The sequence below is a fragment of the Odontomachus brunneus genome, unplaced genomic scaffold (assembly GCF_010583005.1).
Source record: "Odontomachus brunneus isolate Ranch 3 - 2012 unplaced genomic scaffold, Obru_v1 Obru_scaffold_027, whole genome shotgun sequence".
NCBI lineage: Eukaryota > Metazoa > Arthropoda > Insecta > Hymenoptera > Formicidae > Odontomachus > Odontomachus brunneus.
In genome coordinates, this window is record NW_022639477.1 from 1,175,105 (window position 1) to 1,193,609 (window position 18,505).

An 18,505-nucleotide genomic window follows, 5' to 3' on the forward strand; every position below is an offset into this window, starting at 1 on the left:
CAAATAAATTTCACTAGTTTATATTTCACAGAAATAAACTTTATATATCAAAAATACATTTTCAAGTATTTTTTTTCTCAATGTAAGAAGTACTTTTTTCTCAGTGATTAAAATTTAACAATTTTTTCCTTTGTCTCTCTACCGCACGCAACAATTAATAATTGACTCATTATATATATTCCCTTAATTATTTCATCATGTATATAAGTCTATATTATATATGTGTACTTGTACACATTTGTTTTTATATATAGTGAAATTATTAAAAGACAAATTCGTTAGCCGTTTGTCGATAAACGTATAACATATTTTTCCGCCCTCAACAGGGAAAGGCTTATCCATCTTCTCGCGTTGAGGCCATTCAAGAGACCCGAGCTCTACGATCGTATCAACAAAGGTAAGAGCCGCGACGAGATCCTAAGATGGATAATATCGTCTCTTAGCCTCGCGTTAAAATAATGTTTAACCGATACTGATACCAATTCGATAAATTGCAGAGGGTATGCGGGAGAAAGAGAAGCCTATCATGATGACGCTCCTGCGACAAGTGGCCAGCATGCGCGACAACTCGTATCATCTGCATAGGCATGTCTGGAACGATGTGCAAGAGGACTGGCCTTTCTACACCGAGCAGGAAAGGGCCACTATGAGGCGACGGAAGCCTCAGAACCTAACGCCACCCGGCTCCAGCGACGGATCCACTGGTACATACATCTTCATGTAACACACATATAAACAGCAGTTTATATGTCGCTCTTATATCCATACGCGCGCGTTGTGGTCAGTCGTCGTCCGTTCGTTGTGCTTTTTTACTACTCTGTAACGTTGGATATTATCACTTGCAGGCAGCGGTCAATCGCCCAATTCCATCCAGCCGGGCTCGCCGCCCGCCATCACGGCGCCACCACCCTCGCTGTTGGGCAACAAGAGGCCGGGCTATTATCAAGGTAACGACGGGTTACCAACGAAGAAGCCGCGGATATCGCACTATCGGAAATCCGAGGCCAGTTCGTCCAATATCAGCGGGGGTGAGAGCGGGAGGGCCAGTGGCAGCAGCAGTGGTGTCAGTCCCAGTGGCGTCGTCGGCGGTATTAGTAGTGCGAGTGGTAGTGGCGGCAACGCCGGCTGGGACCACCAGAGGCAACAGCACCGTGAGCGGCGCGGCGATTGCCGGCCTGAAAGAACAGCGAACAGTGATGTGCTGCGAGGTGGAATCGGCTACGGCAGCGGTAGTGGCTCTCGATCGTGCCAGACATCGCCCAGTGACAACATGGGCAACCAGGGCGCCGGTTACGGACGCGGTGGTGACAGTGCCGTCACGACGACCGGCGGACACGCCCGGAGCAGTTCGTTGGGCGCACTGTCGTCCGGCAGCCATAATTCCCACAGTAGTCCAGCTTACAGCAACACGATCGCCGGTGGGGACCGACATTATTACGCTGGCCGATCGGCGACGACGGTCAATGGTGATAATAGTGCCTGTGGTGGTGTCAATGTGGGTGCGAGTTTGGACAATGCCGCGCGTTTCGTGCCGAGTAGTGCGAGGAGTGATAACGTTAATGTTAATATCGCTACCGGTCGTCATGGCGGCAGCCCGAGCAGCGCGAGCGCCGACAGGAGGGATAGAAGCGACAGGAGTCGGACAGTCGTGAAGGAGGATAAGGACTGGGAGTCTTGGACGGTGAGTGGTAATGCGAACAGTGGGGCCTCCTTCAACGGTCACGCCGACATCGCCGCCGGTATCGCGCACTGCGATCCTGTGATCATCGAGGATAGCCCGGAGAGTCCGCATACTTTGGAAGATAACCAGCCTTCAGAGAGTCCAGCCTCCCCTCTGACGTTGGGGAGTCCCATGGCTCTGGACAGCTCTCAAGTCCCCCCCTACCTCATGTAAGTATTTCGCAATTGTCGTATCATCGATCACTATCAGAAGTCTTCGCACAAGAAAGTCGACGATAAGTTATAATCGATTACAATGAGATATCGGTAATTTTATGTTCAGATGGTCGCGAATTCGTTCGATATTATACGAAGCAGCCATTATAAGATAGTTGTTTCATTTGTTCAGGTACTACACAACAATAACCAACTTGGAGCAAAGGCGACGTTACAAAATAGCGTTCAACGCGCATTATGAGGAGTACCGAAGAGTGCACGCGGTAGTCGCTGAGGTCTCCGAGCACTTCTCACAGTTGTATCAGCGAATAACCGAGCAGGCGAACTTGGGGAACTTCAGCGAATGTCAGGTATTGTATCGCGAAATAACGATAATCGGAATCTAACCATGTTTCTCTCTTCCTTTATCTCTGTCTCTTGTCTATCAGCTGATCGTTAACGCATCCTGTCCCCATTTATCCGTTCCAGCGGCTGAAGCATCAGATGATGGTGGAATACCAGGAAAAGAAGAGGGATCCCGTACATACGGAGGCGAAGAAGCAGTTCAATTATCTGCACCATAAGCTGGCCCACATAAAACAACTGGTCCACGAATTCGACTCTCACAACTTCAACGAGAACGCGGAGTCGACGTCTAGTGGTTGCAGCAACGAGAGCAAGGACTTGGACAGTCGGCACTACTGACATAAACTTAAACGGCTGCCTCTCGTTCCCTGTCTTCTCTCGGTTGTCGACACGCTGCTGTCAACATCGCCGCGGAATCTGTGCTTCCTCGGCATGTTCCAAGGCTGACTCGTCTCACGGTCCACATGGTTCCTGGATTCTATCGCCGAAAGGTCAAGTGCATTCGGTCCGTTGCTCTCGGACCTGACGAGCTCGTTCGCAAGTGTAACGCGAGATACACTCCGCCTGCTGACCCTCCGCAGGATTTGGCTCCCCGTCGTCGGTTCCTTTGATCGAGATCGGTTCATGAGATTTTCGTCGCAGCGTTGCTGCTCGGTGCGTCGTCTCTGTGTCTGCAACACCACAATAGCGTGATAATTTGTTAGCTGTAATAATTTAATTATCAATAGTTTTAAACACACACACACACACATACACACGCATACCTGTACTTTGTTACATGAATTATCGTGCACTAGAATATGGCGGGATTCTCTCATACAGGTCTCATGCGGTCTCGCACAATTCTCTTCTTGCCGCTGGAACGAGAGGTGATCGCGTTATGTGCAAATAGTACTCTTTCTTTTTTTGCTTGCAACATTTCGAATTTTATGACATGTCGTCATTTGCAATTGTGATTTTTCCTTTTTACTCGTCGAATGCGATGCGTCGTATAGTCATCCGCGAAAACTTGATGACGATCTTGTCCTCTTTTGTAGAACTGTTGCCTTCTTAGAAGAATCTTGTTATAATATTCATTATATGTAGAGAATTTTACAGGAAGACCTGTGGTCTTACCAGAGTACTAGTGCTACAAAACCGAGAAAACCTGTGTACTTGTGCAATGTATTCTTGTTGGGCAATTTCGACGCGATTTTGACCGAGTACGCGATGCGACGAAATTTCGAGCCGAGCTCCTCCACGCTCGGGTCCGCGATAAAGATCACACGACACCGAATCCCCCAATGGTTTTATCTCCATAATTACATCCGTTCCACTGAGGACTGTCGTCGCGAAATGTCCGTTCGGCCACGTTGGATTAAAATACGAATTGAAAATTGGTCTTCTTCACATCGGATGCCCGATTACTTCTTGTATAGCTCGATTCGGCTAAATGATTTCAACAAATGTGACTCGCGGGATTTTCGTCGCGCGTCAGCGACGATAGAAATCAGCGTTCTTACAGCCCCTTTTGCTTTCTTCTTCCTGATACTCGTTGTTTTTATTCCGCGTTCGAAGAAGAGATCGCACACCTTGCCAAAAAGAATTCTAAGAATTGGTGCGTTAGCTTCGATAACGTCTGACCTGGTTCTTGTTTTTTTTCTTCTTTTTACAATTGACAGACTGAGCATTTTTTTTTATATTTTCAACGAGTGTAGTTTCGACGCACGACGTTGTTGCTTTCCCTCCCCCGCTCCGATAGCTAACGTTTGTTTCTCGTTCGTCGCGTGCGTTCTCCACGATCGCGAATATCTCGTCCGCACCGTCCATCGAGTCTCGGGCGCTAAGAGGAAGTGCTTATAGCAGCACGATGTGTTGATCGGATATGAGGTACTTATCAGAATTCTTAGGTGTGACGACGATGTCACGATGAAACGATAGACGAGTCGATCGATCGCAAGGCCGAACCCCGCCTCATCGTTCTGGCGCGACATGCTAAGAAGCATAGAAACGCGATCGTATCGGCATTTTTCTAAAACAATCTTTCTGTGCATGCGAATTCAGTCATCAACGATCCGAGGATCAAGCGGCGAGCGTAAACAGCTCCGCTGTTTTATCGTGCATCGTTGCTCGCGCAGGCTTGTGATTCCGATATTTTCCGAAAACCACGTCGTTCCTGGACACATTCGCAGCAATTGATCGCTCGATCGTCGCTGTGAGAACTCGAACAACTCGCGAGCGATAGCAACAGCAGCGCAGGAGGGAGTTTTAGGATTGTTGCTTAGATGAGTTATGTACCTCTCTTCTTGCTTGCTTTTCAGCGAGACCACGCGCGATTATTCTGTCTGTGCTATTCGAATGTTGTTATTAGCAAAGTTCGTAGACCCCAGACGATCTACGGAACGTTGAACGAATTTTAAACGCGAGTTATTTAATGATTCTTTTCTCCCCTTCGTTCTGCGACGCATAGTTATTTATAATCGAGTAATATATTGCATATATATAAATGAAATTGTTATATAAGAGACGGTCGTTTGTCGAATAGGCCTTTTATGTCGAAAAGGATACCGACACTCTATCGCGTATAATTTCGTCATTGTGCAATACGAAAAAGGAAAAAAAAAAGAAGGAGAAGAAGAAGAGAGTCACACTGTAGATATGTAATCTCAGTATAATGCTAAGCGCGCGGCCGCGTCGTGCATCGGTTCGCTTTATTCAGGACGTGCGACGCACGTAGAACGATACGATACATTTCGGTGGTTCACATCGTAACATGTGTGCGAAATATCGGGGAACGTAATCGAGGAAAAGGGAAGACGATCGCTGCCGAGTCGAATCTGTACGGCATGGTGACACCGGACGAGACGGAAAATAACACGACGTGAGTTGCGATAACGGCAAAACAATCCGGCATACTTCCGTGCGCGCATACTCGCATCATGCGTGCGCACAATGGAATTTATGTAAGAATATTGTAGAAATGTAATGTGCACGCACACATCATGCATGGTTAAGGAAGGAAGCGATAGAGGGAAAAATTTAAGTTTATTGACTGTAAATTATACAACTGGAATGTATAATCGTGATAATTTGTATTTAAATAATTTATGTAATCGTTGGAATTTTCATTTGCGTAGATTGTATTTGCAGTCAAAGAAATTGCTAGATTTATATATTCCGTTGTGGCAATTATGTTTCGATTTGCAAATTTATACTCGCGTAGATGTTTGTGTATATACAAAACATATACACATACATATATGTAATCTTTTGTATTCCGCGTTTTTTTGTTTCCTTTTACATACGATTTAAGCGTAAGTGATGTAAAGTTCTTAAAAAAAAATATTAAAGATTATTAAATTCTAAATTTCGAAATTAAAATTTTTTGAACAAGTTGGCAATTTTTTAGATCGGAGAGAAAAGGAATGATGTGTAAGAGATTTTTTCGCGTTTATTCCATTTATTACTTTAATACACTCGCTGTTCCGGTAGCGGATGTAAAACGTTTTGTCGGACTTTGCCGACGACACATACACAAGGACAGTCGCACACTGTGCCATACACGTGCGAATTGGCGCACGACGTTTCCCCGTTTTTTCCAAAGCTCGTCCGAGATCGAACGTTTTTTTCAGGTCTGTAGTTACCACGTTATACGAGTCAGTGTCCTTTGTAAATTGTACTATTTGTAAATAATATCGTGCTATCGATTATGTTATGCGAATCGGAAGGCGGTGTTCTTTGTTAGCTGTGAGTTGAAGGTTTCAACAAATCCTTTCGTCGTCCGTCGAACAGCCAATCGATTATCTTGATGATTCAGCCGCGAGAGAAAGAGAGAGAGTGAGAGAGAAAGAGTAGAAACAGTGCCAAAGAGACTGAACTGAAACGACGTTCAGATGCCAGAAAACACTATCGATTGCGATGTAAGTTAACTTGATGCGTGTTAACTTAAGCAACAGGCCCGGTATCTTTCGCGCTCGTCGCTTTCGTTAAACTCGAGCATTGTCCAAGCAATTGCGTTTTTCGTGAAAATAAGTGCTCTTAACGCTGCATTTAAACGACGTTTAAACGCTTGATCCTTGATTTCGTTATTGTTTCGCGAGTGAAGAGATATTATTATTAGCGAAGATCGCTGGTTCTCTTGTTATGAAAAAGAAAAATTTAAAAAAAGACAGAGAGAAAGAGAGAGAGAGAAAGAAGTAGAAAGGAGGTATCAGTCGTATTGTTCCGGAGTACTCGATCGTTTGGCAGAATAAGTTTGACGTAGGCTCGCGCGAGCAAGAAAAAAAACGCGCCTATAAACTGAGGGAGAGAAAGAGAGAGAATATAAATATACATTTTATACAGAAGAGAGAAGAATATATTTCTCGTAACAAAGGCCGCGCGAACTCTCGCTTTGAAGGAGAGTCAGAACTAGGAAAAGAAAAACGAAAAAAAAGAAGACAGTCTTCGCTTCTGCAGATTTATAGGGACGTTCGATTCTCCGTTTGAGAGGAACGCGTCTCGGTTGGTGGGTCTCCGGCGAAGCGTTGTGAATATCGTTCTTCTGAGATTCAAATTAAAACGCGAGGCTTTTCCCCTCGATCTCGTTTTCGAGTCGTCGCGGTTGCGCTCGTTCTACGTCCTGACTGGGTGTTGTGAAATCGCAAAGTCGAATACGGTAGAGAAAGAATGAGGATAGAGCAGAGAGGAATAAAAAATAAGATGATCGCGTCGCGGGGATGAAGTTAGTGTCCTTGTTTCTATAGATACGCTCGAATTACTGCCTGCGAAAGAAAAAAAAAGAACACCATCGGTTTCCCCTTGTAAACGTCTTGTCGTGTCACGCCTTCTCTCCGTTCGCTTGCGGTTCGGGTGGGAGCTTCGCGGACAAGATCGTCATATCTATACTCAAGGTCTAAACGATACTCTTTCTCGATTCGTTGGTGAAGAAAGAAAAGCGCGGGGAAAGAAACGGGATGGAAAAGAACATGAGGAAAAGGAACATAGGAACTCTCCAAGTGCCAATATTAGCCAAGCGTGAATTATTATTATAAATAATATATGTATACAAACACGTAAACACATACACGTACACGAACGCGCGCGAACACATACACACTCACGTACATACACAATACGCATATAGCGTAATTATTGCGTGCATTATCTCTTAGTGGTATACCACACTATGTGCAAAACGTAATCGAAAGAGAGAGGGATTCGTCAAGAGTCACATAGTCTTCGGGAAGTCGGCACCGAGTCTCTTCCTCGATCACAGAACACGGGTAATCGGTCTTGGCGGGCTCGCGCGTCCATGAGAGGTGTAATAATGAATAAACGGAAAGGAGGTCGCGTGGAGAAATTCGTGGGGAACCATGGGCGCAATTATGTCGCAGCTAATTAGCTACTTCGGTTTTCCCGGTCTGTCCTTCTGTTCTCTCTTCATCCCTCGACTGAGAAAAAGAGCGAACCCCATCCGATTCTCCCGAGCTCATTACAATAGGAAAAGAAGATCGTGATTAATCAATGATCTGCTTTTCGCTAGAACTTGGACGGAACCTGTCGGAGCGTACGAGCGTCAACAGGACGTCCTCTCTCTCTCTTTCGCGGGCGAATACAGACAGGGAGGAAGCTCACTTGGTCATCAGCCGACAGTCCGCTCGACTTTTGTTGGGTCTTTTCACACGCGCGATCGCGTGTCTCCGCAGGTGTTTCCACCTGCACTCGATCGCGCAATCGTGACATATCATTCCACGATTCGTATCCGTTCTCCATATCACGTACGAGAGGTGCGAGAGGATCCCCTTCTCACTGTCTCACGACGCGTTGATTTCGCCTAGCAGCCAAAAGGGCGGGAGAGAATCGAATTGTGAGCTCGGGAGCGGTCGCTCTCTTCCTCTGCCAGTTCGCGTCGATCAGAGATTCCGATTCTTCAGCCGAAACTGCGTTATACGCGTTGCGTGTACAAAAAAAAGAACTTTGCGTTAGGAAAGTATACGATGCGTCCAAGTCATTCGGAAGGGCACAAGTCGACGAGCGAAATGCAGCTAACCACAGTCCGCCCCTCTCTCTCTCATCGCCATCCTCGCGTTCACCCTCGGCTGCGAAAGTTCGGTCTCGAGCGCGACTTTCGATACCGAGAGCCTCTCGTGAGTCGTCGTCTCCTCATCGCGCAGCTATTCGTCGACACACTCCGAGCAATCGGAATCGCGATCTTGAACGCGTCGCAGCTATAGGGCTTCGTTCGGAACGAAGAAGAGCCGTCCTTCGTCGCGCCTTCCGCAATATTTGATTGCCTCTCCCGCAGATTTGTCGCTTTGCTCTCGTTTTTCCAACCCCTCCGCCCTCAAGTCCTCTTCAGCCCTTTTAATTCGCGTCACACTCGACAGCCAGGTAGCCGTCTGAACGACGAGACAATTGTCCGTTGCGTCGCGTAGTACTATATACTTTTTGACTCTCTGTGATTTGTGTTGTTAGGCACTTCGTAATACATTAATCGCCCGTGCGACGACGACGATGACAATAGACGCATGAAAGAGTTTCCCTCCGGAGGGAGACGTTAACCCTTCGTCTACCGTACGACTCCCGTCCGTGAGATCCGGCAAGCTGTGTGCATTTACGGTGCAATCAGTCGAGAGGACTCCGCGATACTCCTTCGCGTCGACTTATCGTCCGTTGTCGTGAGACTGTGTGTTCTTTCGAGCACGTAGACAAATTTGCAAGAGTATTCATGGGTCCTCCGATGAACCACGACGCAGCGTTCGCGTTGACGAAGGGTTGAAGAAACGGCGGCGTTTAACACCTTGACTGTCGCGCCTAGTTGGGGTCCCCGACGGGCCAGAATTCTCTGGTCGCCGAATGCAATCGCGTACAGACAGTCGGTGAGACTGTCAAGTAGTCAACGAATCGATCGGCGAACATTTCCCTCGATAATTTCCAAAGGTGATTCACCGATTCGCTTATCACTTCTTCAGTCTTACCAAAGTCCCGCAGCTCTTATCTATCAAAACCCGCACAGTCGCGTAACACGTGTGTAGAAGAGGATCAAGCGATCACGCGACAAAAGCGTGCGTCCTTTGTATTACACGATCGGTCAATTCTCTCGCGCGACTATGCGAGTTTGGAGAAAGTCCTGCCTGCTTGCGTTTCTCTTCTGCGTGCTTTCTGTGGCTCCGAGACATTAGCAGCCGCGCGCGAATTACGCTCAGTCGGGTGGGGAAAACGCTTGGTGGAATTATCCCCCAGTTGGGTGGAGGAAACGACTCCCGCAGCAACTCGCGCCTCATGCTGAGGTGAGTGGCGCGCGACACTCAGGGTGTTGAACGCGAAGAAGCGTGTCGAGGGCGAGGCGGCCCGTCCTGACCGGCCATACGTGCTCTCGCGGTTCGCTAACGGGGAAAGGACCTTAGAAATCCGAGCAAGGGAGGAAGAGGCGCGCGGTGACACTCCACGGCGGACGCAATCGTTCGACGTCTCAGGACGATCGAAAAGAGCAATCGCAGGCGTTCGGACGTTCGCGTTGCCCGCCGTTATCATATGCTCATATCAAAACAGGAGTCAATCCTATCACGGGGCGGTGGAGACCGATCTTGTTGTAGTCCTTCATGACCCACGATCGATTACTCTTCTCGATTACTCCGAACACGTCGAGACTTTCTTTTCTCTTTTTTATCTGGTTTCTTTTTTGCTTTTGAGCACCGACTTGAGGTCTTTCTCCGTGCCAATCGTCGAAGTCGGAGAGACGACTCCCTCGAAATTTCAACCGCGTGACGTCAAGTCCAAACTACCAAGTGCAACTTTCGAGATCCTCGACAGACGAGGATGAGATATTACGAGGAGAACGATCTCTCTAGAAAAAAAGAAAAATTCGTCGTCTAATAGTCTAAATCGAGGCGAACAGGAAATACTCCCCGCGCTAGGCACGAAGTCCCAAATGAGATATTTCGCGCATATTTCCGTAATTAAGAGTAAGTTCCGGGTTGAAGTCTCGCGCTTCTACGTTAATCCTGCCACAAATGTATATTTATCGTTCTCTCTACGTTGAGACTTGGAGAAAGGTTTCTGAAGAATTATTTATTATCTTTGTCCTATCAATAAACAATGTATTAATTGTATGTAACCAACTTGACAGTGGATAGAGATAGAAATCAGCAAATACTAAGTATTTACAATTCACGTTCGCGCAACGGAATTCGCAGGGTTAATGTAGGGCCAAAATTTTTTACTCGGGATTGTCATTGAACGTGAAGAGGGGAAGGGATTGGCTCGCTCGACGTGGAACCGCGTTTCAAAGATCGGCAGAAGCGAGCCGAGCTGTTCCGCGCGATCGATCACTACCGGGAGAGACGAAAAGAAAGAAAGAGATATCGGTCGCCGCACGCTCTCGATCAACGAGCGGAAGGGATATTTTATAAGTGCTTAAAGAAGAAACAAAAAAAAACCAAAAAAAAAACAAGACACATTGCGTGAAGCGCGCTCGGATGACTGACAATTAAGTGACTTAAGGAGCACGATCGGTGGTAGTTTTAAGTTTTAAAAGCACCGATCACGCGAGGGTGAAGCAGGTGAGACGACGAGAAACAAAAAAAAGAGAATGGACTTATATGCGTATGCTACTCGTATCTGTATATATATATACACACACATATCTGTATATATACATACATCTGTATATATATATATACATATACGGACACACGTACGTTTTCGTTTAACTTTTACGAGAAAGAGAGAGAGAGAGTGTGAAAATGAGTGAGAAAGAGAGCATGATAGATAGATGAATATAAAGCTGAGGATGATATAGAGATAATGACGATGATAACAATGATGATGACGATGGTGACGAACCAGGTGACTCGAGATTGCATGTGTAGGTATACAATGTACCCCGTGATCCTTTTATTGACGACGACTGCATTGCCCCCTTGACAAAGGCTCGTATATTCATTACATAGTTGTATTTGCAATTATTACCTATACATATATATTATATTCACTAATTAAAGTATACAAAGCGAAAAAAATGCGAATAAAGAGGAATTATATTGTTAGCGAGAGGGGAGATTTCGGGACCCGCTCGCGTGGAACGTGTGCCGCGGCCGATTGAGCTGTGAGAGAAAGAGAGAGAGAAAGAAACAGAGGTAGAGATAAAGAAATCGCGCGGATCGATTAGGGAAACGCGGTTCTTTGCTTCCTACACCCCCCATTAATCCTCCGACGCACTTTGTTCCGCCATAGAACGAACAATTTGACGGGATTGTTATTGCGTACGTGTATTTCGGGTAAAAATTGCGCCTCATATCGAGATCTCGAGAATGAAAGCAAACTCGTTCGCGCGGGAATCGTCGAAGAAACACGCGACTCCAGGTTGAAGCTTCCCGGTGTGAGCCTCTAGATAGTGTGTGTGTGCGCACACTCGTCAGACTATATCGATCGTCCGAAGTAACTTTGAGCAGCCTTTCAAATTAAACTAGGCGCCGCCAATGGACGGATGATGACGGGAAAGGGGAGAGCGGCGGAACAGAGAGGACGATGTATGAAAAGCCGGGATACGCCCCGGAGGGTTAATAATAATCCCACCAACCGCGTTTCCCTCAGCCCTTTCGTCTCGCGCCTTCCCGCCGGTGTTTCGTCGGCCTTCCGATCGTGTCTTCGATTTTCTACCGGGACGTGCAATCGTCGCGGCCTCGCGAGGGACTTAGCGATCCGCGAGGCGCGACTCGTTCTAAACGACTGTTAGTATACTCTCGCGTCTTCTCTTAGTCGATCGTACCGGGCGGCCCTGGAGAACAATAGAGATCGATCCGCGCGGACTCGGAGTGTCCGACGGCAAGATGACGATCGTCGTCGTCCTCGTCGTCGTCGGTGCGCCATTCAATTGTTACCGGGAAGATCGAGTGATCAACTGAATTGAAATCAATCGATCAGAGACAGCCAGAACGTCCCTCGGGTGGAAGTCTCTCTCTCTCTCTCTCTTTCTCCTCACTTTCTCCTCTCTCTTTTTCTCGGATCCGCGTGTGCAAATCGTTCGAGCGATCATCGCGATTTCGTCTCTCGACGAGAGACGTTCGGGCGAAAGAGCTTTCCCCAGTCATCATGTTCCACGTGAGCTTCTCTATCCGAATGGGCCGTGCGCGCGTGCTTCTGTTCTATTCGGAAAGGGCAAGCTAGTGAGAGGCGAATCAATGATATATACTTCGCGCCGCGATCGATGATGAGGACGATGACGATGACGTTTACGACGAGGATGACGGCGAGTGCAAGGAAGAGAGTGAGATAGACAGAGAGAAATGAAATATATATATATATGTGCGTTGCGTTGCGTTGCGTTGCGTTGCGTTGCGTTGCGTGCGTCTTCAGACGAGCGTCGATCTGGTGGTTCGCGCAGTGGCGACCGCGAAACCGAGATTACGAGAGCGAGTTTGCGGAAGATGCGTACTGTACATACACTGGGACCGAGAGATCGCGCGTGCGCGCGCCGAGAATCTGCGCGGTTTTTCCCGATTGCCTCGTCGAGAACGCTGCGATGATTTCCTCATCGCGCGCGCACGCGCCCTCCGCTGGGGAAGAGCACGAAAGAGAGCGGAAAGAAGGCGGCTCGTCTCCGTTTAATCGCGCTAATTTAATTTGTACATAATTTCCTTGTGAGCTGAACCCTCGTTGTCGTTGTTAATCTTCCAGTTTTGCGTTGACTCGAGACCAGGCCTCCTGTCCGTTGTTGCATCCGTGTAATCGCGTTCCGTTGTCGCGCGCGGTCTGCTGGGGAAGACTTCGCTTCGAGGACACGTGGATCGAGGGCGAAGGAGAGTCGCGTCCGTGGTGTCGATGTAGTCGCGGAGAGAGATTCGCCGGCCGTTCTCCGGGCGTTCCTCGGCGAGCACGATCGCTCGCTCGCTCGCGCGACGCGTTCTCGAGTTTTGCGAACGCGCGCGCGACGAACTGATCGGCTGCTCGTCACAATCAGTTAGCACTTTCGCTTCTATGGGTGATTCTTACTTAAAGCTGAGACGTCTCGTTCCCGTGGCGAAGCGAACGTGGCAATCGATCGGCCGAGCTCGCGGCGAACGAATCGCGCCGTCGTCGGGACACGAGCTCTCGTGGACGAGTCGGAAATGCCAGGGCACATCCGTGACTTCCGTCCCGCGCGCGCAACGTAAGCCGCGTCGAGCTTCTCGCGCACGAAGCGGCCGCGAGAACCTCGTCGTCCTTGTCCTCCGTAATCGTGCAAGCATTCTCTGTCCATTTTTACGCAGGAGTCGCGTCGTCGTAGGTCCAAGCAGGCGATTGACGGAGTGCCCGGCGAACCACCGTGAAAAGGAAGTCCCTTCGCACCGAGCTCACAATGAGAACACCTCTTGGAAGACTGTCTTCCCCGTTCATTACAAATTTGACAACTCGATTACGAAATTCCCGTGAAATCGATCTATACTTCGTCGTGGAATTTCCGAGCGAGAGAGGGACTTGGTTCGGTGGTTCGGGGAGCACTCTGTACGAACGTAATAATTAAATAGATAGACATCGAGAACACGCTGGCATAACGACACGACGACGTCCGCGTAGAGCTCGTTCCCGAACGCAACGAGGCGCAATCTCTCCGGATTCGTGACTTCCATAAGCGAGGCGAGGTCGCGAGAAAAACGCGACGAGCTCGAGCCGATTCTCCGATTCGAACGGGCACTCTGACTAATTAAGAAAAAAAAAGTACTATATTTATTCGAACGACTTGCCAAGTTTTGTTGCACACAGTGTACGCGAGATAAACTCACGCGGCAAAAGAAAATCATATAAAAAAAAAGAGAAAGAAGGAGAAGGAAGAGGAGATAGGATGGTTAACGATAGGAATGATCTGGCAGGGTTTACGGATGAGTTGCGTAGTTACTTGAGCGGTTTCACGAAATATTGATGTATATATCTTAAGTTTGTATTATAACTTCCCTCACTTAATTTGTATGAAATGAAGAATTTCGAACATTATAAAGCCAGAATGAAAAAAGAAGCACGACTTGATTTCATTTCCACGATCCTCGCTCTTATCCTTGCCTACCTATAAATACAAATACGAACAGCATCCAAAAAATTGACAATTTACTTTTGACTCAAAAGTAAAAAAGAGGTAAACTTATATATTGATAAAAAGATAAAGTGTAATTGGAGTAATTAGTGTAATCAGAGTTATTTGTTTTAAGTTACGTTAATATATAAGTACAGTATTTCTAATCACTGTCCATCGCATAGGCGCAAAATACTGAATACGGCTGCTCGTTCAACCGACTGTACTGATTAAAAATGTACGTGTTGAAGTAATTTACTTGACCTATTCGTATCTCATAAGATACGATCTAAGAAAACTTTCACGAAACGTTGAAAACAACTTTTTACTAACTCTATAAAGTGATTCCTTTGCCCTTTTTATCACTTTCTATATGCCTCCTTCAGCATCGTGAGTTTCCTATATCTTCCTCTTATTTTTGCATTTTAATCTTCTAACTTGCACAGCACCTGTCTTTCCAATCCTTGCATCATCATGTCACGTCTTCTACCGCTTTCAAAAAATTCAAACGAGTTGGCGATATTGATCTTGATCGATTAGCGACGAGCGATCTAAAGCGCTCGGCTCTCGATACAACAATCATATTTAACAGTTTATAAACGAGAGCAAGTATCTCAGAAAGCTTATTTCTTACAATATCAACATATTATTAATCAGTCTAAAAGTCTGACTCTAGATATCATAGAAACTTCGGTTATGATTAAAATTGGAAAGCTGAGATTTTTGCGTATATGATTAAAACATAGTCGTTCGTTTTGATATTCAAGATCGATTAGTGAAATGAAATGCGAAAGTGATATGTCATTATCTAGTTGCAATTGGGCTATTAATACATTAAACGAAATCTATAATAAAGTAATCTATAGTAAAATATAAAGAATATAATCATATCTCGACGTAGCTTTATTTATTACCGCGATTTTAATCACGGAGATTTGTAACAGACTGCCTTAAAAAGACAGAATCACCAAGTAAACGCAGTTGAGAGTATCAGTAATGAGAATCGGATCTAAAATCAAACTTATTATCGTACAATCCGCTTATTAACGTTGCTGTATACATTACCTAGCGTTATTACGAAAGTTTCAAGAGCGACGAAAAATTATCGGGTCCGCAACCCTTATAGAAAAGTATCACTGGCTGTGATAAATTGGCCAGTAATAAATAGTAATTTTACTACTCGTACGAGTAATAAAATTATTGAACGACAGTAATTATCACTGGCCAAATTATCACTTATCAGTATTAAATTTTTATAAGGGAAGTATACGCAATTTAATTTAATCCTGTGCAAGCTATTGTCCTACCTTGTTCTGCGTCCTGATTTCCCAATCGGGAATACTAACTTCTAGTTGCTTCGTTATTTTTAATATTCACTTGTGGCTTCAAACCTGATATTGGTCCTTACACTGACATTGATATTATCGCATTGGCACTGACACATTGCCGTCCTGTCACTGAGTATCCTGTAGACCGATTCTCTAATTTTATAACCACGATGTCGCTAGCATAGTGTATTATTGCGCAGCTTTTATATCATGTACGATATCTGTATAACAACATAATTGTCGTTACAAGTTGAGGCTTGTCTATACGTGAAATAAGCTTGGTGTAAGAAGTAAAAATAACTTGCTTCACTTACGCCTGTACTTCAATCTTCTTACACTGCAAGCATTTCTTTCACTTAAGAGAAACATTTCCGATGTAAGAGAGTTAGAGTATAGGTGTAAGCGAAATAAATTTTTTTTTATTTCTTACTCCAATTATAAATCGAACTTACTCCGCGTACTGTATACAACCCTGGTAAAAAAAGTTGATAGAAAACGATGGAGAACGATAGAATTTCTATCAATTTGTATTGTTTTCTATAAGCTTTATCGTTCGCAGGCGTCAACATTCGCGAGCATCAGATATAAATCTTATCGTATTTTATCTAGTTCTATAAAAATTGGGTTCTATTTGTATAGAAAACTGACGGAGTGTATGAAGTTGGCACCCCACTTTTTGAAATTTATAATTTTGAAAGTTGTTCCAGATTGTTCTGACTTTGTACCACATTGTTCCAAAGTGATATTGCTTCATTCGAAACGGTTTTCGAATAAACAAAAAAAAAAATGATTTTTTGAGCTGGCACTCCACTTTTCGAAAATCGAACATTCTGATACCGCAATAGATTGTTCTAGTTGTTCCAAACATTGTTCCAAAAGCACAAATCAATAAGTTTAATTATAAGCCCGAAAAATTAAAAAAAAGTTTTTTGACAAACAGTCTATCGGACCAAGAGTAAACTTATACTATCTTTCTTGTTCCAACCGAGATCTTTTTGTTCTGAGTTGTTCTAGGCTTAAGAATTATAGTTCTAGAGTATGAGACTCATAAGATCATTCGTTCTCCGAAAATTCGTAAAAAAATCGATTTGACAGTACTCGACGTCAAGAGTAAACACATGCTTCCTTTCTTGTTCCAACCGAGAAAAATTCATAACTTAACAATATATTAAAATTAACAAAAATATTTTCAGGTTAAAACTATTTTCTTAAAAAAAAAAGTTCTATATACTGATTTAAAAAAGTATAATTATTTGGATGATTGAAAATAAGGATGATTGAAATATATTTCTGAGGTGACAAAAATTCAAGAAAAAGATGATTTCTTACAAAAATTAATCTTTATTATAGGAAAATTGGCGGAAATAATTACAAAATGTCATGACAAAATAAAGTGAAATTGCTTCGTCGTTTAAGCCTAGTATAACTCAGAACAAAAAGATCTCAGTTGGAACAAGAAAGGAAGCATGTGTTTTCTCTTGACGTCGGGTGCTGTCAAATCGATTTTTTTTCGAATTTTCGGAGAACGGATGACGCTACGAGTCTCATACTCTAAAACTATAATTCTTAAGCCTAGAACAACTCAGAACAAAAAGATCTCGGTTGGAACAAGAAAGATAGTATAAGTTTACTCTTGGTCCGATAGACTGTTTGTCAAAAAACTTTTTTTTAATTTTTCGGGCTTATAATTAAACTTATTGATTTGTGCTTTTGGAACAACTAGAACAATCTATATCGGTATCGGAATGCTTTATTTTCAAAAAATGGGGTGCCAGGTCAAAAACATTTTTTTCATTTTTTGGACTTATAATTCAACTTACGGATTTGTCCTTTTGGGACAATGTTTGGAACAACTAGAACAATCTATTGCGGTATCAGAATGTTCGATTTTCGAAAAGTGGGTTACCAGCTCAAAAAATCATTTTTTTTGGTTTATTCGAAAACCGTTTCGAATGAAGCAATATCACTTTGGAACAATGTGGTACAAAGTCAGAACAATCTGGAACAACTTTCAAAATTATAAATTTCAAAAAGTGGGGTGCCAACTTCATACACTCAAACTAACGATAGAAATTCTATCACTATCTATCGTATTTTATTGTATACGATAGGATACTATTCATATTTGTGAATTCACGAACCAAAATCCATATTCAAAACGATGGACTGATAGAATTTTATTCTATCATTCTCTATAAACTTTTTTTTACCAGGAAAGTCTTTACAGAATCGACTACTGGCTTTTGACTGATCAAATCGAGGCATTCCGAATATTCACTTGTGGTAATAACGCGAACGACAAACGCGCGATGTTTTTTCTCAAAAGCCCCGCCCGTTCCGCGACGTATCTACATTCTGGTTGTTTGACGTATCTACATTCTAATTATTTGACAAAAATCTTGTCATGAGCAACGCACGATACATACCTTCAGTACTTTCGACGATAATTCGGCCACTGGACCAGCATCCGGTGAGTCAAAATAGCGAAAACGAAAGGATTCGTGGAATACATTTATTCTCTTGCCTCGTCAAGATCTATTTGAAGTCTCAGTGTCACAAACTTTTATATGAGATAGATTCTACCAACCGAACGCTAGACAGCCAAATAAAGAGTCTAAAAACGGTATTCATAGTCGGATTTAAGATCGCCTTAAGTTCATCTTCAGATGATGTACGGATTATTTCATTAGCTACGGAATATCTGAAAAGAACTTAAGACGGCTTAAGTATAACACTCGACTATAAAATCGGTCTTAGAAAATTATTAGACCCGTTATTTCTGCGTGGATGTGCAAATTAGTTCCAAAGTCTCCGCTACAAGCCGCCACTTTCCTGAACAAGAAATCGAGCTCGTGGTAGGCGTCGAAAATTCTATTTCTGTTATACTTTAGTTAATCCAGTCAATAACTTCGATGATAAATCAACCATA

At 44.4% G+C, this 18,505-nt stretch overlaps 1 protein-coding gene and 1 long non-coding RNA gene across 3 annotated transcripts in view; one reads left to right on the top strand and one right to left on the bottom strand.

The window, feature by feature from the left end:
• The window catches only part of LOC116842814 (RNA polymerase II elongation factor Ell), a 134,804-nt gene extending 120,610 nt beyond the window's left edge, over nt 1–14,194 (top strand). For both annotated transcript variants that reach the window (XM_032812531.1, XM_032812532.1), the window contains exons 6-10: nt 327–397; nt 498–704; nt 846–1,890; nt 2,069–2,246; nt 2,365–14,194. In XM_032812531.1, coding sequence (XP_032668422.1) covers nt 327–397; nt 498–704; nt 846–1,890; nt 2,069–2,246; nt 2,365–2,580 — 1,717 coding nt within the window. In that variant the 3' untranslated portion in view covers nt 2,581–14,194. The remainder of the gene's footprint in view (nt 1–326; nt 398–497; nt 705–845; nt 1,891–2,068; nt 2,247–2,364) is intronic.
• Nucleotides 14,104–18,408, bottom strand: LOC116842815. Its single transcript, XR_004377775.1, has 4 exons — nt 18,003–18,408; nt 15,556–15,797; nt 14,582–14,740; nt 14,104–14,242 (listed from the first exon to the last, which is right to left on the bottom strand). It is a non-coding gene; the product is annotated as an uncharacterized LOC116842815 (long non-coding RNA).
• Between the last annotated feature and the right edge of the window lie 97 nt (nt 18,409–18,505).